The sequence below is a fragment of the Canis lupus genome, chromosome 4, assembly GCF_048164855.1.
Source record: "Canis lupus baileyi chromosome 4, mCanLup2.hap1, whole genome shotgun sequence".
In the NCBI taxonomy this organism is placed as follows: domain Eukaryota; kingdom Metazoa; phylum Chordata; class Mammalia; order Carnivora; family Canidae; genus Canis; species Canis lupus.
In genome coordinates, this window is record NC_132841.1 from 11,257,411 (window position 1) to 11,282,538 (window position 25,128).

The 25,128-nt window shown below is 36.1% G+C and overlaps 1 protein-coding gene and 1 long non-coding RNA gene across 9 annotated transcripts in view; one reads left to right on the forward strand and one right to left on the reverse strand.

The window, feature by feature from the left end:
- Positions 1-2,256, forward strand: part of UBE2D1 (ubiquitin conjugating enzyme E2 D1) — a 31,097-nt gene extending 28,841 nt beyond the window's left edge. For both annotated transcript variants that reach the window (XM_072823145.1, XM_072823146.1), the window contains one exon: positions 232-2,256. In XM_072823145.1, the coding sequence (XP_072679246.1) occupies positions 232-277 (46 nt within the window). In that variant the 3' untranslated portion in view covers positions 278-2,256. The remainder of the gene's footprint in view (positions 1-231) is intronic.
- LOC140631854 (uncharacterized) overlaps positions 1-25,128 on the reverse strand; it is a 74,132-nt gene that overhangs the window by 38,913 nt on the left and 10,091 nt on the right. For 6 of the 7 annotated variants that reach the window (XR_012029373.1, XR_012029376.1, XR_012029371.1 and 3 more), the window contains exon 2: positions 17,871-17,931. This is a non-coding gene — a long non-coding RNA (uncharacterized lncRNA). Of the gene's footprint in view, positions 1-3,157; positions 3,886-17,870; positions 17,932-25,128 lie in introns of those variants that run through there. The other variant, XR_012029374.1, reaches the window with a different exon arrangement.

Consider the following 25,128-nt stretch of genomic DNA (forward strand, 5'->3'; position numbering starts at 1 on the left):
ATTTAGGCTTGTTTTTATATTGGTTGTAGAGAAATCCATCAGTTAAAAATTACTTGTTTTCTGTTTTATTTATAATGTATGAACCTAAGTCACCAATATTGAGCCAATAATTGGCATATGAATAAGTATTGCAATTAAGTGTAAAAGGTAAAATATACAGTTTTATATAAATAGGGCTTCTAAAAGATTCAGTTTGTATGTTTTTACTATATCTCTTTTGTATGCCTACAGATACAACAGACATGCAAGAGAATGGACTCAGAAATATGCAATGTAAAATCAAAAAAATTTTCATATATACCAGAGTACTGTAAAATCTAGGTTTTTTTCAACATTAGCAGTAAATTGAGCACTGTTTACTGTTTCATTGTACCATGAAATCCTTTGAATTTTACCCACTTTACATGTATTTCTGAAGCAAGACAAAAAACAAACTTCCAAAAATACCCTTAAGACTGTGATGAGAGCATTTGTCATTTTGTATGCATTAAGAAAGACATTTATTATGGTTTTTAAGATACGTGGACATCTGCATCTTCAGCTTACAAGATCTGCAATGCATCTGAAAAACAACCAAATTATTTTTTGCTGAAACTAGATGTTTTTACATGAGAAATACTGTACGTGTTGTCTAAGATGTCATCAGTTTTATAAATCTGTATTCAGATTTCATTCTTTGTTAGCTCACTTTATAATTTGTATTTTTTTACTGTATAGACTAAATATATTCTATTTACATGTATGTCAACTCATTACCTTTTCCCTGTGAACAGTATTGAAAAAACCCAACAGCTGGTAATTAAATGAATTAACTGTCTGTCTCCCTTGTCTTAGGGTATTCTGTAGATTGATTACAGATTTCTTAAACCTGAAAGGATCTTTACACTGTAATTCTCAGTATCCTGATTATGGAGAAACACTTGTTTTGATTTTGTTATACTTGACTTAACTTTATTGCAATGTGAATTAATTGCACTGCTAAGTAGGAAGATGTGTAACTTTTATTTGTTGCTATTCACATTTGAATTGAATTTTTTTCTGTATAGGCAATATATATTGACACCTTTTACAGATATTAATGTAGCTTTTTCCATATAAATAAAATGCTTTTTCTACTATTTGTCTTGATTACTTAAAGAAATAAATTATCTATAAGTAAGGATCAAAACTATAAAATTTTGCATGAAAATTAATTCCAAGTTGTGAGAATGAGATCTGTTGTATTTGGCATTCATTGCCATTAATTATATAAATTTTATTGCTTTAGGTTTGTATCTGTTTATTATAGTATCAGTCTAGATGATACACATCAATACCTTGTTATAGAAGAGAATTTAGAATAAGTTGGTTTGTCTTAGATCACATTTTAAATGGATTATTTACTAAAGTACTCTGATGAGTGTAAGGCAGTGTCACTCACACTGAAGAAGGAATAGACCTGAAAAATAATTAGTTTAATTCATTAAAGTGCCCTCTAGATGGAACGGACATTGTATTTCTTAACATTTTAAAATCTAGAATTTTTAAAATAGTAGTGTAGTGCCATCACAGTTTGAAAGAGAACATCCATTTTTTACTATAGATGTTATAAAGAAAATTCTAAAATGATGCTTTTTTCTGTTTTTATAAATTTTCAGTTAGAAGTGATTTAAATAAATAGGTAATCTTTGCAGATTTTAAAGAAAGCTAGAAAGTTCTAATGTTTTAACTTGGAAAAAAATACATTTTTAATTATTTAGCATGGTTACCAAACTTGAGTGAGTGTCATTTTCAAAAAGAGTTGTAGCTCTTTGGATTATTGCAGTAGTTGTATAAGTGTACAAGAATCTGTGATGGATGTAGTCATTAGTAAAGCATCTAAATCACTTGAGTATTTTACCATGGATCATTATTATTAAAGCACAAATAACCCGTTGTTAGAAAATGTGTTTTTATAAATGAATGTAAAAATAATCAAATGAATTGTGAAATTGATGTTTAAGAAAATACAGGTTTAAAAAGTAACTATATTAAGTAATGTCTTGAAACAAACATATCATGAAAAACACTGCTTTACTAGGTATGTGATTATAAGCTACATTCACCCAGAATTTGAACACTCAACTTCATTAGACTTTAATATTTAGTATATTTTGATAGTAAAGGATTTTGTTTCTTGAATATCTTTCACTTTTTTAAAAACTTTGATTTGTGTGGCATTTATTTTTGGAAGTGTCTTTTTTTTTTTTCTTTATTAAAGGTTTTGAAACTCGCCTATTTCTTGTTTGCCTTTGCTTACATCTGAATTGTATACCAGACTCCAGAGGAGTGAGCACAAGTTCTCATAATTAAATAAAAACCTTAAGAGTTTAACAGTAGCATAGTGACTAGACAAGTCACCATTTTAGTTATGTTGTTTTTGCTTCATTTTGACAAGGATATATCAATTATCTTATACAACTGCAAGGGGCCTTTCTCCATAAAGTAACCATTAATTTAGAGACCCTTGAAGTGAGGAAAATGGGTAGTCTTTTGGAGATTTAGGATAGTATCCCTTGAAGTCCTGGATGTTTCAACACAGTTTAAAACCATATTTAAGTTGAATTCTGAACGCTTGTAATTGCCACATAGAGTAAATCAGATACAAGTTGTAAGGGCAACCTTACCCTCATCTCCCATATTTGCATATGATTCCTGAAGTACTTTACACCTGACTGTGTAAACTATATATAATTACTCATTTTTGCTTTAAGTTGCCCCCCTGACCCCCTCGTCCTTAAACTGTTAAGGGAAAATAAAAAATTTACTTTGTGGGTCAACTACTTAACAATTGCAAAGGATCATAAAGTATTAAATGAGAAATATACAAACACAGAGCACAAGGGCAGTCCTAAGAATTAATATTCAAAAGAGTAACTTTTTAAAAGACTTGAAAATACCACACGTGGGACACATGGGTGGCTCAGTGGTTGAGCTTCTGCCTTCAGCTCAGGGTGTGATCCTGGAGTTCCAGGATTGAGGCCCACATCAGGCTCCCTGTGGGAAGCCAGCTTCTCTCTCTGCCTATTAATCTGCCTCTCTCTCTATGTCTAAATAAATAAATAAATATTTAAAAAAATACCACATGTAGTTTTTCATTTCTTTTATTATTTTATCTCAGTGATCTGTTTATCTTTGTACATGATTTAGCCACTGCTCTTTTGCAGGATCCTGCTCTCACAGTTCTGTATTTTTAAGATGGGAAAGATTGGGGAAATTAATTTTCCTCTCAGATTGAAAGAGATTCTTGGTCATGAAACTATTTGTATGATGTTTATTTGTTGTACTCAAAGTCCAGTAAATGATGTTTGAGTCTACTATAGAATCATCAGTCCTGTTACTAGGACCAGCCATGGAAAATGATCAATGCTTTAGCCATGACCATATAAATAGAGCTTCAGTGTATTCAAATTGTTGGATTTGGTTTGTTCAAAAAGAACAGTTTATTGCTTATCTTTTTAGTTTGTTTAAATCTTTTAAGTGATTATCAATATAATAATAACAAACCTGAACTTTAGAAGTTCAGTTTTATCTCTCTATCATTTATAAACTAAGACTTTCAAAATATTTTTCCTTAAAACAGGGACTTAATTGCAATTCATTAGACCTAAAGTGTAATGCAGGTCATTTGTGAAAGTTCTTATTTTTTTAAATAGTATTTCTCTTTTACTGTTCTAATAGTTGTACAGATAAGAGAAGATTCATTTAATTTCACTTGTAAAAATTGCTATGTATGGATAACTTTCTGTACTGATTGACATTGGCAAGCTCTTCTTAAACAATTGATGTACTTTCACCAGGAGTTTTTCAGTAACAATGATAATTAAAAATTTGTGGACAGCTGATGTTTTTGGTTGTAGAAATAATCTGTAATGTAAAAAGTATGTTCATAACAACTTAATAGCTTTATATCACTTATTTGTATTATATTACAATTAAATTTCTGCTGCCATTATCCTGTTATATATAAATATAATATAAGAATATTACATATGTATATATAATATACAATTTTAAATTGTAAATGAATTGAACTAATAGGAGGACGGAATATTCACCTAAAAAGTATTAACAATTGGAGCCATTTTTGTATAATAAGATGTTTCTTTAAAAGCTTTCTTTAGCACTCTATTAGGTTCTACTTGTAGAGGAAGGGATGTGCCTTAACTCATGAGGAAGTTGCTTTTATTCTGACAAATATATAAAATCTGAGCTAGGCTTTCCCAATATAATTTGTGTGAAGATCTCTTTAGTTCAAAAAAATCACTAGGCGTTGTGTATGAAATACAATAAACCCTTAATATGCGTCTTGTGGAAGCCAGTTGTGACACCACTTGTGTTGGCACTTCTGAAGCACTCATTTTTTAAAAAGATTTTATTTATTTTAGAAAGAGCATGACTGGGGGAGAGGGACAGAGGGACAGGGAAAGAACCTCAAGCAGACTTTGTGCTGAGTGTAGAGCCCCATGCAGGGCTCAATCCCAGGACTCTAAGACCACAACCTGAGCCAAAACCAAGAATTGGATGCTCCACTCACTGAGCTACCCAGGTGCCCCCTGACCCACTCATTTTAAGAGCCCATAACCACCCACACATTCAGTGTGTCAATGTGATTCACAAGACTAAGCATATTGTAATACTTAGCTAAGATTTATTATAGTGATATAGCAAAGATACACAACTCGGCCAGGAAGAGGGAATGACTAGAGGAATGAATCTAGAGGAACCCATGTGCAGACTTCCTATGCAGTCCTCAAAGAGCCCACACAGATTATACTCCAACAGTGAAATGCATTAACATGGGCACAGTATTTCTGCCCAGGGAAGCCTGTTAAAAGCTCAACGTCCAGGGTTTTACTGGGGGCTAAATCATACGGCACCCTTTGCTCACCAAATTCTGATTTCCCAGAAGAAAAGCAAGTGTTCATCATAAATCACATGCTTTTTTAAACAGTCTGGTCAGATTAGCACAGCTAATACAACCTTATCATATGGAGAAAATTTCAAAAGCTAAGGTTTTGGATGTCAGCTGAGGGCCAACCTTGTAAGTAAGCCCTTCTTGAATAGTCATGGTACCCTTGAAAATCAGCTGAACATAGAGGTTTATTCCTGGACTCTTCTATTGATCTACATCCCTTAATACCATACTATATTGATAACTGTAGCTTTGTAGTAACTTCTGAAATCAGGAAGTATGGGTCTTCCAGATTTGTTCTTTTGTGATATTGTTTTGACTTGTGTCCCTTGTGATTCCAAATGCATCTCAGGATCAGTTTTTCCATTTGTTCTGCTGAGATTTTAATTGGGATTGTATTGAACCTATAGAGCAATTTTGGTGAAGACATCTTTTGTTCTATCTATTGCTGAATGACAAATCACCCCAAACTAAGTAGTGTAAAAGAAAAACCTTTTTTTTTTTTTAATTATGCTCATGAATAATGTTGGATAAGGAATTGGGATGGGGCACAGTAGGGATAGCTTATCTATTCCATGATACTTAGAGCCTCCGCTGGGGGTTAGGATCTGGGGCTTAAATCATTAGGAGGATTCTTTGCCCAGATGTTGGGACCCGGACAAGTATTGTATACCAGAGCACTTATTAATAGTCTATGTGACTTGAGCTCACAACATGGTAGGTCAGTTCTAAGAGGGAGTAGCTGGGGACAAGTGTTCAAAGAGAAAATAGAGAAAGCTCCATGACCTTTTATAATCTCACCTTTGAAGTTACATAGTATCACTTCTGTTGTAGTTTATTGGTTGAAGCAGTCATAAGCCCTTCCGAAGGGAAGGGGACATAGTCTCCCACTTTTCCATGAGAAAATTTAAGGTCACCTCAAAATTCATTGTATGAATTCATTCATTCGTGATTTCCTCCATTCCATGAACACACACACATATACTGATTGTTTTGTAGTGTTCTGTATAGATGTCTTGCATATTTTTCATTGGATTTATTCCTAGGTATCTAATTTTTAAAATGTATGAAGGTTTTTTCATCTTATTTTCTGTTCTTACTATATAGAAATCAATTTATAATATTTGATTAGTATTTTGCAGCCTTGCTAAATTCACTTTTTAATGGTTTGTAGAATTTTAAGGTTTTCTACAATTATAATTATGTAACCTGTGAATAATGATAACTTCCTCATTTCCAATATATAATTTCCTTTTCTTGTTGCAATAGTTATGACCTCCTGTATCATGTTGAATAAAAATAGTGATAGCAAGTATCCTTTCTTGATTTCTGAGGAAATGCTTTCATTGTTTTAAGTATGATGTTTATTACCAAGTTCCTTCTTTTCCTAATTTATGAAGCATTTTTATCATTGTTGAGTTACATGTTAAATTTCATTTAGTGCTTTTTCCACATCAATCAAAATTATTATTGTATTTTTACCCTTTTTCCTCTATTAATGTAGTATGAATTATATTAACTGATGTTCAAATGTTAAAATATCTCTACATTTCTGAACTAAACCCCCTTTGTGATGCACTATCCTCGTTCACAATCACTAACTTCTGGGGGTATGCTAAGATGGTGGCATAGGAGAAGAATGCTAGGCTGGGCTCATCCTCAAGCACAACTAGATAACTATCAAATCATTGTGAATACCCAAGAAATTCACCCGAGGACTGACAGAACAAACTGAACAACTAGAGGAAAAGAAGAGGCCACGTGGAGGAAGGTAGGAAGTGCAGAGATGTGGTTTGGAGTAGAAATGAATCCCGGGTTCTGTAGACAGGAGAGAGTCCTAGTCAAGGAGAAAGATGAGAGAGAGTAGAGTACACAGGGATATGCACATGGAGTACATTTCCCCAAAGCCATTGCCTGGGAAAAAGAGAGGGGCTGATTTTTGTGAGTTTTTGCAACCAGCGGGGATTAAAGACTAGAGTTTCAAGAGGTCAACAGGCTTGGCTGAGATAGAGCCCTGAGGGTGCTGCCCTGCTCCTGAAGAGAAGGCATGCAAGCAACCCCAGGGCAGATGCCATGATCTGAGGATTGCCTAATGGGCATGGGGAGAGGATGTTCACTTTTCTTAGAGTTTATCTATGAGGTGGCTTTCACAGAGGTGCATCTCCTAGGACAAGAGACCACAGTCACCATTTCCCTTTCTTGCCCCTCAACATAGGCACATGGATAACTTCGTGAGGGTTGCTAAGCCAGATACTGGCTGTCAGCCTCCTTTGCTCCAAATACCATGACCCTGTACCCTGGTGCCACTGCCCTTATTGGTCAAACTTGCATCAGTCCCAGTACAATGAGTCCCTTCCCCGGAAGACCAATGCAGGTCCCCCTGCCACACTAGGTCCCTAAAGTCTGGAGTTTTCAAAGCAGGCTTGGCTGGAATAGAGCCTAAAGTGTACTATGCTGATCCAGGGAGACAAGCAACCCAGAGATAGCATGAAAACAGTGATTGAAAAATACTTGGGACACACAAGGGGAAGTTATTCACTCTTCTGGGAGTGCTTCCCTGAGAGTAGCAAGCATGAGGTCCCCTCTCTGAAGACAAAGGGGCTGGCTGGTGCCATTTCCCTTCCCCACTCCTCAGCATAAACCAACTTCAATAAACAGCGTAGCACCAGCACTGATTGCCTAACCTCCTTATACCAAGTCCTGCCCCCCTGTGGTACTGATTTTCTTAGGCAAGTGTGCCTAAGAATCAGCTCACTGGGCCATTTCTCCAGAAGATCCAGAAGACTAGTACAAACCCTAGCATTCACCTCATCTACCAACAACAGAGCTCTGCAAGGCTTCAGTTCTAGTGGAAGTAGCATCAGGGCTCAATTATTAAGTAGACCAGAGCACACCTAATTAAAACTCTAGCGATCCAAACACTGCTCACTGCAGGCAAGAACCTCTGCAGACAACTGACCTGTTGGATAGAGCAGCTAAAACACAACTAAGTGCATACAGCATACACCAGAGACACTCCCTGATGCACCAGGCTCTGGATATTATATGACCTTTTCTTCAAAAAGCCATTACTTTCAGGAGCAGGAAACATAACAGGCTTTTCTAATAGAAGAAGACAGAGACCTATATGAAATGCCAAAATGGAGGAATTCATCCCAAAAGGAAAAACAAGAAAAGGTCACACCCAGAGATCTAATTGAAAGAGATATAAGTAATATGTCTGATGGAGAAATTAAAGCAACAATCATAAGGATAATTGCTGAGCTTGCGAAAAGCATGGACGACATCAGGAGACTCTTACCACGGAGATAAAAGAGTTAAAAAGAATAGGCAGAAATGAAAAATGCAGTAACTGAGATTTGAAACAGACTGGCTGTAATAACCACAAGCATGAAAGAATCAGAGGAAAATGAATAAGTGATATAGAAAATAAAATTATGGAAAATAATGAAGCTGAACAAAAGAGAGCAGTCCAAGAGAACTCTGATTCGATCAAATATAATAACGGTATCATAGGAGTCCTAGAAGGAGAAATGAGGGAGAAAGGAGGCAGAAGGTTTATTTGAAGAAATAATAGCTGAAATATTCACTAACCTGGGGAAGGAAACAGACATCCAAATCCAGGAGGCACAGAGAACTCCTATCAAAATCAACAAAAGCAGACCAATGCCAAGACATATTGTAGTTAAATTCGCAAAATATAGTGATAAAAAAATCTTAAAAGCAACAAGAAAAAAGAAGTCCCTATCTTACAAGGGAAAACTATACAGCTAGTTGCAGATTGCTTCACAGAAACTAGGAAAGCCAGAACAAGAAAGTGACATTATATATATATATAAATTCAGTGTGCTGAATGGGTAAATCTACAGCCAAGAATACTCTTAGCAAATAAATCTACAGCCAAGAATACTCTAGCAAAGCTATCATACAGAATACAAAGATTGATAAAGTTTCCCAGACATGGGGCACCTGGGTGGCCCAGTCAGTTAAGTGTCTGCCTTAGGCTCAGGTCATAATCTCAGGGTCCTGGGATTAAGCCCTGTGTTGGGCTTCCTGCTCAAGAGCCTACTTCTCCCTCTCCCTCTGCCCCCTCCCCCCACTCACGCTCTCTCTCTCTCTCTCAAATAAATAAATAAAACCTTTAAAAAAAAAAAGAGTTTCCCAGACAAACACAGACTAAAGGTGTTCATAACCAATAAACTGGTCCTGCAAGAAATATTAAAGGAGGAGATCCCCGGGTGGCTCAGCAGTTTGGCACCTGCCTTTGGCCCAGAGCATGATCCTGGAGTCCTGGGATAGAGTCCCACATCGGGCTCCCTGCATGGAACCTGCTTCTCCTCTGTCTGTGTCTCTGCCTCTCTATCTGTGTCTCTCATGAATAAATAAATAAAATCTTTTAAAAAAATGAAAAGAAATATTAAAGGAGACTCATTGAGTATGATGGAAAGACTGAAACTGTCAAAGACTTCTTTTCTGGAGAAAATCTCCAGAAACAATGACAAAACAAGTAATAAAATGGCATTAAATACATATCTATCAATAGTTACTCTGACTAAATGCTCAAATTAAAACACACAGGATTGAATTAAAAACAAGACCATCTATATGCTGCCTTTATAAGAAAATCATTTTAGACCTAAAAGATTGAAAGTGAGGGGATGGAGAAACATCTATCATGCTAATGGATGTCAAAAGAAAGTCAGAGTAACCATACTCATATCAGACAAATTAGATTTTAAACCAAAGATTATAACAAGAGATGAAGAAAGACACTATATCATAATTAAGGGAACTATCCAATGAGAAGATCTAACAATTGTAAATATTTAGGCTCCCAACTTTGGGACACCCAAACATATAAAAGAATTAATAACAAACAGAAAAAAACTCACTGGTAGTAATACAATAATAGTAGGGGACTTTAAAACCCCACTTACAACAATGGACATATCATCTAGGTAGAAAATCAACAAGGAATCAATGGCTTTAAATGACACACTGGACCAAATGGACTTAACAGATATATTCAGATCATTTCAGCCTAAAGCAGCAGAATACACATTCTTTTTAAGTGCACATGGGACATTCTACAGAATAGATCACATAACAGGTCTCAAATCAGGCCTCAACAAGTACAAAAAGATTGAAATAATACCATGCATATTTCCTGACCACAATGCTATTAAACTTGAGGTCCACTGCAAGAAAAAATTTTGAGAAACCACACAAATGGAGGTTAAACAATATGCTACAAAGAATGAGTGGGTCAACTAGTAGTTGAACTCAAAGAAGAAATTAAAAAATACATAGACACCAATGAAAATGAAAATATAATGGTCCAAAACCTTTGGAATGCAGCAAAAGTAACTACAAGAGGGAAATATATGTCAATACAGGCCTCCCTCAAGAAGCAAGAATAATCTCAAATACACAACATAACCTTACCATTGTAAGGAGCTGGAAAAAAGAACAACAAATGAAGCTGAAAGCTACCAGAAGAAGGGAAATAATAAAGATAAGAGCAGAAATAAATGATACAGAAACAAACAAATAAAAGCCCAAAAAATCAGCAGAACAGATCAAAGAAACCAGGAGCTGGTTCTTTGAAAAAATTAATAAAATGGATAAACCCTTAGTTACACTTAGCAAAAAGAAAAGAGAAAGGACCCAAATAAATAAAATCACAAATGAGAGGGAGAAATAATAGCCAACACTACATAAATACAAACAATGATAAGAGAATATTATGAAAAAATATATGCCAACAAACTGGACAATTCAGAAGAAATGGATAAATTTCTGGAAATATATAAACTACCAAAATGAAGACTTAGAGAACTTGAACAGACCAGCAAAGCAATTGAACTGAACCAGCAAAGCAATTAACAGAACCAGCAAAGCAACTGAATCAGTAATCAAAAATCTCCCAACGGTGCCTGGGTGGCTCAGTCAGTTAAGCAATCTGACTCTTGATTTCATCTCAGATCATGATCTAGGTGTCATGGGATCAAGCCCCATGTTGGGCTCTGGGCTCAGCAGGGAGTCTGCTTCTCTCCCTCTGTCCTGCTCCCCCTGGCGCTCTCTCTCTCTCTCAAAATGAATAAATAAAATCTTTAAAAAAAAAATTTCCCGGGGATCCCTGGGTGGCTCAGCGGTTTAGCGCCTGCCTTCTGCCCGGGGCGTGATCCTCGAGACCCGGGATCGAGTCCCACATCAGGTTCCCAGCATGGGGCCTGCTTCTCCCTCTGCCTGTGTCTCTGCCTCTCTCTCTCTGTGTGTGATTATCATGAATAAATAAATAAATAAAATCTTTTAAAAAAAAAATTTCCTGACAACCAAAAGTCCAGGTCCAGAAGACTTCACAGGGGAATTCTAGCAAACATTTAAAGTAGAGTTAATACCTATTCTTCTCAAACTATTCCAAAAAATAGAAATGGAAAGAAAACTTCCAAACTCATTCTATGAGGCCAGCATTACCCTGATTCTAAAATGAGACAAAAACTCCACAAAAACAAAACGAAACAAAACAAAACAAAATAAAACAAAAACTACAGTCTAGTATACTAATACATCCCTGAGGAACGTGGATGCAAAAATTCTCAAAATACTAGCAAATCAAATCTAATAATAGTACATTAAAAGAATAATCCACCACAAACAGTGGGATTCATTCCTGGGCTGCAATATTTGCAAATCAGGGACACCTGGGTTGCTCAGTGGTTGCGCATCTACCTTGGGCTTGGAGCGTGATCTCAGGTGTTTGGGTCCTGCATTGGGCTCCCTGCAAGGAGCCTGCTTCTCCCTCTGCCTATGTCTCTGCCTCTCTCTCTGTGTCTCTCATTAATGAATAAATAAAATCTTAAAAAATATATTTGCAAATCAATCAGTATGATATACTATATTAATTAAAGAAAGGATAAGAACCGTATGACCCTTTCAATTGTTGCACAAAAAGCATCTGACAGGGCAGCCCGGGTGGCTCAGTGGTTTAGCGCTGCCTTCAGCCCAGGGAATGGAGTCCCAGGTCAGGCTCCCTGCAGGGAGCCTGTTTCTCCCTCTGCCTGTCTCTCTCTCTCTCTCTCTCTGTCTCTCTCATAAATAAGTAAAATCTTAAAAAAAGCATCTGACAAAGTACAACATCCATTCATGATAAAAACCCTCAACAAAGAAGATATAGTAAAGGCCATACACCAAAACCCCACAGCTAATATCATCCTCAATGGGGAAAAACTGAGAGCTTTTCCTTTATGGTTAGGAACAGGACAGGATATCTACTCCATGACTGGTATTTAACATAGTACTGGAAGTCCTAGCCTCAGCAGACAACAAAGAGGAATAAAAAAACATCCAAATAGTCAAGGAAGAAGGAAAATTTTCACTATTTGCTGATGACATGATACTCTGTAGAAAATCCAAGAGGGCAGCTTGGTTGGTCAGCGGTTTATCGCTGCCTTCAGCCCAGGGCATGATCCTGGAGACTCAGGATGGAGTCCCATGTCAGGCTCCTTGCCTGGAGCCTGCTTCTCCCTCTGCCTGTGTCTCTGCCTTTCTCTCTCTCTCTCTCTCTCCCTCTGCCTGTGTCTCTGCCTCTCTCTCTGTCTCTGTCTCTGTGTGTGTCTCTATGAATAAATAAATAAAAATCTTAAAAAAAAATCCAAAGACTCCACCCAAAATTACTAGAACTAATACAGAAATTCAATAAAGTCACAGGATACAAAATCAATGTCCAGACATCTGTTGCATTTCTGTACACTAGTGATGAAGTAATGGAAAGAAAAATCAAGGACTTGATCTCATTTACAATTGCACCAAAAACCATAAGATACCTATGAATAAACCTAGCCAAAAAGGTAAAATATCTCTACTCTGAAAACTATAAAACACTGGTGGAAGAAATGGAATGGGAAACATTCCATACTCCTGGATTGGAAGAACAGGTAGTGTCAAAATGTCTATGTTACCCAAAGCAATCTACACATTCAGTGCAATCTCTATCAAAATACCAACAGCATTTTTCACAGAGCTAGAATAAATAATCCTAAAATTTGTATGGAACCACAAAGGACTCCAAATAGCCAAAGCAATCTTGAAAAAGAAACAAAAAGCTGGAGACATCACAATTCTGGACTTCAAGTTACATTACAAAGCCATAGTGATCAAGACAGTATGATACTGGCACATAAAAAAGACATAGATCAGTGGAATAGAATGAAAACCCAGAAATGAACCCATAACTATATGGTGAACTAATCTTCAACAAAGCAGGAAAGAATATCCAATGGAAAAAAAGACAGTTTCCTCAACAAATGGTGCTGGGAAAACTGGAGAGCAACATGCAGAAGAATGAAACTGGACCACTTTCTTACACCAAACACAAAAATAAATTGAAAATGGATGAAAGACTTAAGTGTGAGACAGTAAAATCCATCAAAATCCTAGAGAACACAAGCAATAAGCTTGTTGACATTGTCAGTAACAAGTTCTTACTAGATATGTCTCCTGAGGCAAGGGAAACAAAAGCAAAATGTACTATTGGGACTTCATAAAAAGCTTCTGCACAGCGAAGGAAACAACCAACTTAAAAAAAAAAAAGAAAGAAAGAACCAACTAAACTAAAAGGCAACCTTCAGAATGGGAGAAGATATTTGCAAATGACTTATCTGATAAAGAGTTAGTATCCAAAATGTATAAAGAACTTATAAAATTCACACCCCCAAACCCTATGATCCATTTAAGAAATGGGCAGAAGCCATGAATAGAAGTTTTTCCAAAGAAAACACAAATGGCAACAGACACATGGAAAGATGCTCAACATCACTCATCATTAGGGAAATACAAATCAAAACTACAATCAGATATCATCTCATACCAGTCAGAATTGCAGAAATTAACACAGAAAACAACAGATGTTTGTGAGGATGTGGAGACAGGGGAACTCTAACACTGTTGGTGGGAATGCAAACTGGTGCTGCCTCTCTAGAAAACAGAGTGTGGAGGGTCCTCAAAAAGTAAAAAATATAACTACCTACAATCCAGCAAAATCGTACTATCAGGTGTTTATGCAAAGGACACAAGAATACTGATTTGAAGGGATACATAAACTCTTATCTATTTATAGCAGCATTATCAACAACAGTCAAATTACAGAAAGAGCCTAAATGTCCATTGATTGATGAAAATATTGATATTTACTATTTTCTTTTTCTTCCTTTAGTTTGATATTTAATTTTTGTTTAGCCTCTTGAAATTGAAACAGATTTTAGCCTTTCTTCTTTTGTAATATGTGCACTTAAGACTATATATATATATATATATTCTCCTAAGCCCCACTTAAACTATATCCTACCAATTTTGAAATATTGTATCTTCATTAGGTTAAAATATTTTCAAAGTCTTGTTTTGATTTTTCCATTTATCCTTGAATTATAGAAATGTATTATTCAATTTCTCAGCAGTTGGATTTTTTTTAGTTATATTTTTGCAATTGATTGCTAGCTTAATTTCTCCATGAGCAGAAAATGTAACCTGAATGTTAATTCTTAGAAGTTTGTTGAAGCTTGCTTTATGACCCAGCATATGGTAAATTTTGATAAAGATTCCATTTACATTTGAAGAGAATATGCATTTGTTGTTATTAGGTGCAGTGTTTATAATATGTGCTAATCAATCAAGTTTATTAATTGTGTTCACCGTGTGTATTTGCTTGTTTTCATAGACATTAAGGGTAATACGTTAAAGTTTCCCCTTTATTAATGTGAAATTATCTATTTATTGGTTTATTTTTGTTTTAAAGATTTTGAAGAGAATTATTGGATATACACACACATAAAATTATGAAATCTTACTAACAGAGTAACCCTTTTCTAACTAAGGGATATCTCTGCTTCTAATAATGCTTTTGACTTCAAGTGTACTTTATCGAATATTTTTTTTAAGATTTTATTTATTTATTCATGAGAGACATAGAGAGAGAAGCAGAGACACAGGCAGAAAGAGAAGCAGGCTCCCTGCAAGGAGCCCAATGTGGGACTCCATCCCAGATCCTGGGATCACACCCTGGGCTGAAGGCAGATGCTCAACCACTGAGCCACCCAGGTGTCCCTACTTTATCAAATATTAATATAGCTTTCATTTTGGCTAACATTTACAGTGTTTATCTTTCTGGTTTTTAACTTTGGACCTTTCTATGTCTTTTTTAAAATGTGTGTCTCCTGTACTTAATATATTGTTTGGTTTCATTTGATTCAATTTTTACCCAATATAACAATTTTAGTCTTTTAACTGGAATATTTAGTTCTTTGCATTTAATGGAGTTACTGATGATGTAATTGGGTTTGTATTATCCTGGGTTTTTAAAAATATGTTTTATTTTTCTTCTCTTTTCTTGCCTTCTTTTGAATTAATTTTTGTAATAGTCCTGTTTTTCCCTCTGATAGCATTTTGTTTTATTTTTTAAAAGATATTTTATTTATTTATTCATGAGAGACACACAGAAAGAGGCAGAGACACAGGCAGAGAGAGAAGCAGGCTCCATGCAGGGAGCCCGATGTGGGACTCGGTCCTGGGACTCCAGGATCACACCCTGGGCCAAAGGCAGGTGCTCAACCACTGAGCCACCCAGGTGTCCCCCCGATAGCATTTTAGACATTCTTTTATTCTTTCAAGTGTATGATTATCCTGAATAAAGAGATTCATCTTTGTCTTATTACAGTTTAATATATATTATTACTTTTATTATTTTCCTAGTAATGTAAGAACCTTATACTTCTTGGACTCTGTTATCCCTTTCCTATCTTATTCATCATTATTGTCATGTATTTTATTTAGTTCTATATATAAGTAAAATTCCACAAGACATTAATTCTTATTTTGCCAGTATACTTACCTCCAAAGTTACTTTTTCCAGTGCTCTTCATTGCTTCTCGCATTTTCATGTTTCCATCTGAGGTCATTTACCTTCTGACTAAAGAACTCCTTTTGGTAGTTCCTTTTCTTTTTTTTTTTAAGACATATTTATTTATTTGAGAGAGAGACAGAGCACAATGGGGGGAGAGGGACAGAGGGAGAAGAAGAGAGAGAATCTCAGGCAGATTCCTCACTGAGTATGGAGCCTGATGAGGGACTCTATCCCACTACTCTGAGATCATGACCTGAGCCAAAATCAAGATTCCAAAGCTCAACCAACTGAGCCACTTATGCATCCCTAGTATTTCTTTAAATGCTAATATACTTGTGACAAGTGCTCCTTTTCTCCTGAAATGTTTTTATTTTGCCATTATTTTTATGGGATATTTTCACTGGGAATAGAATTCTAAGTTATCATTTTCTTTCACCCCTGTAAAGACAATCCACTGTCTTTTTTGGATTCTACCATTCTGCTGATAAATCAACTGTTAGTTTTATTGTTGCTGCTCTAAAAATAATATGTCTCTTTTCTTTTTTTCAAAGATTTTTTAAATTTCTTTTTTCAAGACCCTGCAATCTTGACCGGAGCCAAAGGCAGACCTCAACCACTGAGCCACCTAGGTGCCCCAATATGTCTCTTTTCTATGACTACTTTTAAGATTATTCTTTTATTTTTTATTTTTAGCAGTTTTGCTACAAAGTGTAGCTTTGTTGTTATCTTGCTTGAGGTTCACAGAGCTTCTTAAATCTGTAGGTTGATACATTTCATCAGTTTTGGAAAATCTCAAATATTCATCAAGTATTGACTCTGCCTCATTTTATTTCTTCCCTTTAAGACTGCAGTATAAAGTATATTTGAACTTTTGACTGTCCCACATTTCCTAACATGTTTTCTTTTTTCTCTCTCTCTCTCTCTTCTTTCCTTTGGGCTTTAGTTTGGAAATTTTGTATTCATCTTTTTTCCAGTTCACTAATCCGATATTCTTCGCATACAATCTGTTCTTAAACACACTCACTTGGGATGCCTGGGTGGCTCAGCGGTTGAGTACCTGCCTTTGGCTCAGGGTGTGATCCTGTGGTCCTGGGATCAAGTCTTACATCAGGCTCCCTGCATGGAGTGTGCTTCTGCCTCTGTCTCTGCCTCTCTGTGTTTCTCATGAATAAATAAGTAAAATCTTTTTAAAAAAAAATCCCACTCAATTTCAAATATTGCAGTAATTTCAGATTGTATTTTTCAGTTCTAGAACTATCTTTTTTTTTACATATTTCAGTTTTCTATTAAGTCCCTAAATTATTTTCTCCATTTTTTTCTATTTTTTAAATACTTAATCAGTGATTTTAAAGTCTGTCTGCTAATTCCAATTAACTGAATCACTTGTAGTTATGCTTTTATCAAAAGCCAGACAAGGTGTATAAAAACTGTTAGAGACACTAGATGATGTTATTTTCCATGAAAGAAGGCTCACTCTTCCCTCTGCAGGTGAGGATGATCACTTTAAGGCAATCAAGATCTATACTTAGTTTGCGCTGGTTTGCTGATTTGTCCAATTCAATCTATGCCTGGCTTACCCTTGTTTAGAGTACACAAGGCTCTAGGACTGTTTCCTCAGAGCAGAGGGACTGCAGGAAATTCCATTCTGCTTTTCAATATTTTTGATTCCCAGTTTTAGCCTTTTGCTTCTTAAGAAGAGCTGCAGAATTTGGCAGATATTTTGAGAGTGAAATATCCATATTTTTGAAGACTCCCAGATCTGCTGGAAACCACCAAAAGTACTACTGGTTTTTCTGTCATAAACAGTCACCCTCTGTCAGAGATCCAGTCTGAATCTCAGCCTTTCACCACAACCAAATCAACAAGTACTCCATGGAGAAAAAGGGCTGTAGATCATGAGTGTCTGTTCCTACCTCAGTTTTTTAACTCCCCTTTCCTCTGTCTCTCCACACTATGAGATTGCAAAAAAATTACACTATAGTTTCAAAAGTTTAGTTCCTTAGCTTCCTGACTGGCACAGTTTAAGACTCTGGTACATACCTTGAGAAGAAAACCAGTTGCATGTGGAGGTCCCTTAGTCTCCAGTTCTGTCCCGCCAGCACTGTGAACGACAGAAAGGTCTGCTTGTTTCTCTGCCCTTCAGTATTGGCCTGCTGCCTGTGTTAAGCCCAAATTTTTACCTTCTAGTTTGTACTACAGAAGAATGGTTATAAATACTCAAGAGCTTACCTTTGAGAGTCTCATGGTTTCTGCAGCAATCTCATCCCTTTTCAATCATAATTTTTTTAAAAAAGCTTTATTTTTAAGTAATCTCTACTTAATCCCCAAGATCGAGAGTCACACATTCTACTCACTGAGCCAGCCAGACACCCCATCAATTATAATTTTTATATTTCAGTTCTTCTGATTCTCAGGACAAACCTATCTGGAAACAGAAATCCCTATTGCTTCTCTCTCTCTCTCTCTCTCTCTCTCTTTTTAATGTACTACTACTACAATCTCCTCTCTGTCCTCAGACTGCCTTCAAATCCATCATCCACAGACATGTCAAAGCATTCTATGTAATCCAAATCTGTTCTTGAAATGTGTAACTCCCCACAGCCTCAGTAGTGGTTTTGCAGAGGGGCAAGAGGACGAAAGAAGAGAGGTTATGGGTTAGCCTTTGGATCCTACACTTCTACTTCAAACAGTGAAGCTCATTATATCTGACTTGTATATCAGAGTCCTGTGGGTTCTCACATTTGTTCCCTTTGCTTAAATCATCAACTGGCAGAATAAAGTACTAAGTATTGTGATCTGACCTGTGTTGCACTTCCAGACTTATCTTCCACTGCCTGCCTCCATCTTGTTGCCAATTGCAGGATTTCCTTCTTTCTCATGGCTGAATAATATTCCATTGTGTACATATACACATCTTTATTCATTCATCCATTGATAGACATTTAGGCTTTTTCCACATCTTTGCTATTATGAATGATACTGCAATGAACGTGGGAGTTCAGATATTACTTGGAAATCTTGTTTTCATTTCCTTTGGATGAATACCCAAAAGTGAAATTGGTGGATCATAATAGTTCTATTTTTAATTTTAGGAGGAACCTCCATATTGTTTTCCATGATGGCTGACCAGTTTACATCCCCATCAACAATGGACAAGGATTTATTTTTCTCTCCATGCTTGCCAACATTTGTTACCTCTTTGTTTTCTGATGATAGCTATTCTAATAGGTATGAGGTGAAATCTCATTGTGATTTTGATCTCATTGTATTTCTTTGATGATTAGTGATGTTGAGCATCTTTTCATATACCAGTTGACCATTTTTATGTCTTCTTTGGAAAAATGTCTATTCAGTTCTTCTGCCCATTTTTAAAGTGGGTTGTTTGGTTTTTTTGCTATTGATTTGTATGATTTCCTTATATTTTTAAAATATTAATTCTTTATCCAATTTATGGTTTACAAATACTTTTTCTTATTCCATAGTTTTCATTTCCATTTTTTAAACTGTTTCTTTTGATTAGCAGAAGCTTTTTAGTTTAATGTAGTCCCACTTATTTATTTTTGCTTTCATTGCTTGTGCTTTTGATGTCAAAAAACTATTGCTGAGACCAATGTCAAGAAACTTTTTATGTTTCTCTAGGAGTTTTTTTTTTTTTAATTTATTTATGATAGTCACAGAGAGAGAGAGAGAGAGAGAGGCAGAGACACAGGCAGAGGGAGAAGCAGGCTCCATGCACCGGGAGCCCGACGTGGGATTCGATCCCGGGACTCCAGGATCGCGCCCTGGGCCAAGAGCAGGCGCTAAACCGCTGCGCCACCCAGGGATCCCCTTCTCTAGGAGTTTTATGGTTTAAGTTTTATGGTTAAGTCTTTAAATCCATGTTGAGTTAATTTTTGTGAGTAGTGTAAGATAGCGGTCCAATTTCATCCTTCTGTATATGATTATCCAGTTATCCTGGTACTATTTTTTGAAGAGACTATCACGTCCTCACTGAATATTCTTGAATCCCTTGTCAAATATCGATTGACTGTATATGCGAGAGTTCTTTTATGGGCCCTTGATACTGCTCCATTGGTCCATGTGTCTATATTTATGTCATTACCATACTGTTTTGATTGATATAGCTTTGTAGCATAGTTTGAAATCAGGAAGTGTAATGTCTCCAGCTTTGTTCTTTCTCAGGATTGCTTTGACTATTCAGGGTCCTTTGTGATTTCATAGGAATCTTAGGATTTTTTTTATTGTCTGTGAAAAATGCATTGGAATTTTGATAGGGGTTGCATTCAAAATATATTGGGGAGTATGAACATTTTTACAGTATTAATTTTCACAATCCATGAACACAGGATAGCTTTCTATTTATTTGTGTTATTTCATCAAAGTTCTATAGTTTTCAGTTTACAGATTTTCACTGCCTTGGTTAAATGTATTCCTGAGTATTTTAGTGTTTTTGATGCTATCATGAATGAGATTATTTTGTTTTTCAGATATTTTGTTGTTGGTGTATAGAAATGCAACTGATTTCTGTATGTTGATTTTGCAGCCTGCAACTTTAATTTGTTAACTAGTTCAATGGCTTTTTAAGGCTTTTTAGGATTTTCTATATTTAAATCATATAATCTGCAAAGATAATTCTACTTCTTCCTTTCCAATCTGAATGCCTTTTATTTCTTTTTCTTGCCTAATTGCTCTGTCTAGGACTCAAGTAATGTGTTGAATAAGAGTGATGAGAATGGGCATATTTGTCTTCTTCCTTTTATTAGAGGAAAAGCGTTCAATCTTTTTTTTTTTTTGGAAAGGTTTTATTTATTATTCATGAGAGACATGGAGAGAGAGGCAGAGACATAGGCAGAGGGAGAAGCAGGCTCCACACAGGGAGCCCGATGTGGGACTCGATCCCAGGACCCTGGGATCACCTGAGCCAAAGGCAGATGCTCAACCACCGAGTCACTCAGGCATCCCAAAGCTTTCAATCTTTCACCATTGACTGTGTTTGTCATGCATGGCATTTATTATGTTGAGGTATATTCCTTATTTGCTCAGTTTGTTAATAGCTTTTATTCTGAAAGGATGTTGTATTTTGCCAAATGATTTTTCTGTATCAATTGAGATGATCATATGATTTTCATCTTTTATTCTATTAATATGGTGTAAAACATTATTGACTTACATATATTGAACTATCGTTTCATCCTAGGAATAAATCCCACTTGATTGTGGTATATTATCCTTTCAACATGCTGTTGAATTCAGTTTGCTAATATTTTGTTTAGGATTTTTTGCATCTATGTTCATCAGAGGTATTGGTCCATAGTTTTCTTTTCTTGTAGTTTCTTTATTTGGCTTTGGTACAAGGTAATGTTCTCTCTTCTTCAACTTTTGGAAGAGTTTCAGAAGGATCAGAAAAATTGGAGATAGATTGCTATTTATTCTTCAACTGTTTGGAAGAATTCACCAAGGAAACTCTCTAGGTCCAGGCTTTTCTTAGGTAGGGGATTTTTGATTACTGATTCAATCTCCTTATTATTGGTAGGTTTCAATTTTCTATTTCTTCATGTTTCAGTCTTGGCAGGTTGTACATTTCTAGGAATTTATCTGCTTCTTTTAGCTTATCCAATTTATTGGTGTATGTTCATAGTAGTCTCATGTCCTTTGTAATTCTGTGGTTGCAGTTATAATGTCTCTTTTTTCATATCTGACTTTATTCATTTGAGTCTTCTCTTAGTCTAACTAAAAGTTTATTGATTTTGTTTATATTTTCAAAAAATCAGCTCTGGATTGACTCATTTATCATTTTATAGTGATATCATTTTATAATTTATCTCTTGTTATAGTTTTCTTTTTTTTTTAAATAAATTGTAAGTTTTTGCTTGTGGCTACTACTAGGCCTACATGAAACATCTTATAGATATAACATTCTATTTTATGCTGGTAACAACTTAATTTTTACATACAAAAATTCTGTCCTTTTACTTTCCTACCTTTTATGTTTTTGATATCATCATTACCTCTTTTTATATTGGTATTCATTAAAAATTATTATAGCTATAGTTATTTTTTATATTCTTATCCTTTACATTGGAGTTAAGTGGTTAACACATCTCCATATTATGGTATTAGGTATTCTGAATTTGACTATATATTTACCTTTACCATTGGATTGTATATTTTCAGGTTAATTGGTGTCTTATTATTTCTGCTTGAAGAACTAATTTCAGTATTTCTTTTTTAAATATTTATTTATTTATTCATGAGAGACACAGAGAAGCAGAGTCATAGGCACAGAGAGAAGCAGGCTCCCTATGGGGATCCTGATATGGGACTCAATCCCAGGACCCCAGGATCATGCTCTGAGCCAAAGGCAGATGCTCAACCGCTGAGCCATCCAGGCATCCCCATTTCAGTATTTCTTATAAGACAATTCTATTGGAATACTAAGTGAAATAAGTCAGTCAGAGAAAAGCAAATACCATATAATTTCACTCATATGTGGAATTTAAAAAACAAAACAAATGAGCAAAGGGGGAAAAAGATAGGCAAACCAAGAAATAGATTCCCAAATATAGGGAACAAACTGGTGGTTACCACAGGGGAAGTGTATGGGAAGGGAATAAAATAGGTGATTAGGATTAAGAAGTGCACTTGTGATGAGCACTGGGTATTGTATGAAAGTGTTGAATCACTGTATTGTACACACGAAACTAATATTATGCTCCTAACTGGAATTTAAATAAAATCTAAAGAAGAAGCAGAAGAAGAAGAAGAAGAAGAAGAAGAAGAAGAAGAAGAAGAAGAAGAAGAAGAAGGAGAAGAAGAAGAAGAAGGAGAAGAAGAAGAAGAAGAAGAAGAAGAAGAAGAAGAAGAAGAAGAAGAAGAAGAAGAAGAAGAAGAAGAAAAGAAAGAAAAAGAAAGAAAGAAAGAAAGAAAGAAAGAAAGAAAGAAAGAAAGAAAGAAAGAAAGAAAGAAAGAAAGAAAGAAAGAAAGAAAGGAAGGAGAAAGGCTATTCTATTAGGATAAACTCTCTCAGGTTTTGTTTTTCTGGGAAAGACTATTTCTCCATTTCTGAAGGACAGCTTTACCAGACAGTATTGTCAGTTGGTACGTTTTTTTCTTTCAGCACTTTTCCTAGCCTGCAAGATTTCTGCTAGAAATATGCTAATAGCTTTATTGTGGTGAGGAGGGTCCCTTGTGAATTACAAGCTTCTTTTCTTTTTGTGCTTTTAAGATTCTCTACTTGCCTTTGATCTTTGACAGTTTTATTTACTGTGTTTGGGAGATAATCTTTTTAAGTTGAGTTTGGTGACCTATGAGCTTCATGAACTTGGATATCTAAATCTCTCACCAGATTTAGAAATTTCCTAGCAATTGATTCTTTCTTTCTTTTTAAATTTTTTGTTTATTTATTCATGAGAGACACAGAGAAAGTGATAGAGACATAGGCAGAAGGAGATGCAGGCTCCCTATGGGGAGCCTGATGCAGGACTCCGGGGTCACAACCTGAGCTAAAGGCAGACACTCAACCACTGAGCCACCCCGGTGCCCCCTCAGCAATTATTTCTTTAAGCTTTCTTCCCTGCTTCTTGACTCCTTTTGGAACTTCAGTAATTCTCAAATTGTTTGTTCATATGTTATCCCATCGATTATGTAGATTTTCTTAATTCTTTTTCATTGTTGTTGCTGTTGTTTTGTTCTCTGACTAAATAATCTCCAAGTTCTTGTCTTCTGACTTGGGTTCTTTCTTCTGCTTGTTCCATCATGATGTTGATGCTCTCTATAACATTTTTGCATTTCATTCATTGAATTCTTCAGCTCCAGAATTTGTTTTATTCTTTTATGATTTGTATCTCTTTATCAAGCTTCTCTTTTCATGTATTTTTTCCCTGATTCTGTTGAATTGTCTTTCTGTGCTGGTGTGTTTTGGTTTTGGTTTGGTTTGGGGGTTTTTATTGTAGCTCATTCAGGTTCCTTAAAACAGCTATTCTGAGTTCTTTACCAGATAAATTGCAGATCTCTAGGTTTTGGGCATCAGTTCCTGAAGGGTTTCACAGTTCCTGTGATCCTTTCATGGTATCATTTTCCTTGCTTTTTTATGTTCCTTGAAGTTTTGCATTGTGGTCTTGATAATCTGACAGACACCTCATCTAGCCTTTCCTAGCTGCCTTCAGGAGAGAAATAACTTCCATCAGCTCTGCTAGGGTTTCTGAGGTTTTTCTCAGATCTTCTACACATCTGTTCCATTCTTCTTGCTCCCTCTTGTGGCAGAATTCTTAAGCTTATATACCTTCTCTTGATCCTGTAATGTACCAGGTTGAGTGCTGACAGCTTCCTTCTTGTTTTTCCAAAGGTGGCATTAAAGCTTTAATTTGTGATCTCTCTCTGGCCTACAGATTCCAGCTGGCTCTCTGTGAATGCTCACTAGCCATATGCCAAAGTTTGCTCTCACAGCTGTCATCAATGCACACAGGAAGCTGGATACAGGTTGTAGATATGTTTGCGTAGTGTGTGTATGTGTGTGTGTGGGGGGAGGGGGGATGGCACTGAGGACTGAGGGTGTCCATGGGCCAGGTGAGAGGATCTGTGGATAAAGTGTCCCCTGCAGCTAGTTGGCTGGATTCTTGATGGAGTCCACAATAAAGTTAGTAAGATCCACATCTCTTTAATACCCTCTGAGAATCCTATCTGATTCTCCTTCAGTCTCTTCCCACTCTCCAGTCCTTATGTTTATGATTCAGCCCTCTGAACGGGCTGAGAGAAAAATGAGCTCCTTTCACAGTATTCTGCAGAGCTGGGGAAGTGAATTCCTCATCCATGTGCTCTCACTTTCCCTTGTTAACAGGAGAAATCATGGGCTCAAATATCTCTTGGCCTTAAGCTGTGCACTGTCTTAGGGGAGAGGTGAGGACTCTGTTCTTCCTTTTCCAATGTGTCGACACTCTTTTTTTTTTTTGCTTCAATATTGTCCTGGAAAATTTCTGGAAACCTGGACTTCTACAATGGCTCTTTGGGCCTTGATTGTCTAAGAGTGTTTTGTAGGGACTCCTAGATGGTAGTTGAGAGGGGCTGGAGTGGATCACAGGCCACTGTAATGTCCACAGCTGAGACCAAGGTTGATATGCTTCTTACCAATCACACAGGTGGTAGAACTCCCAGGTCCCTTGGCAAATAGTGCTAGATCCCACAGCTCCCATCTAAGCACTTTTGTTCATGGATGGATGTCAAATTGTTGGTGGGGGGTGCACAGATGAGCTATGTCTTATTCAGCCATAATGCTGACATCACTCCACCCCCAGTATGTATC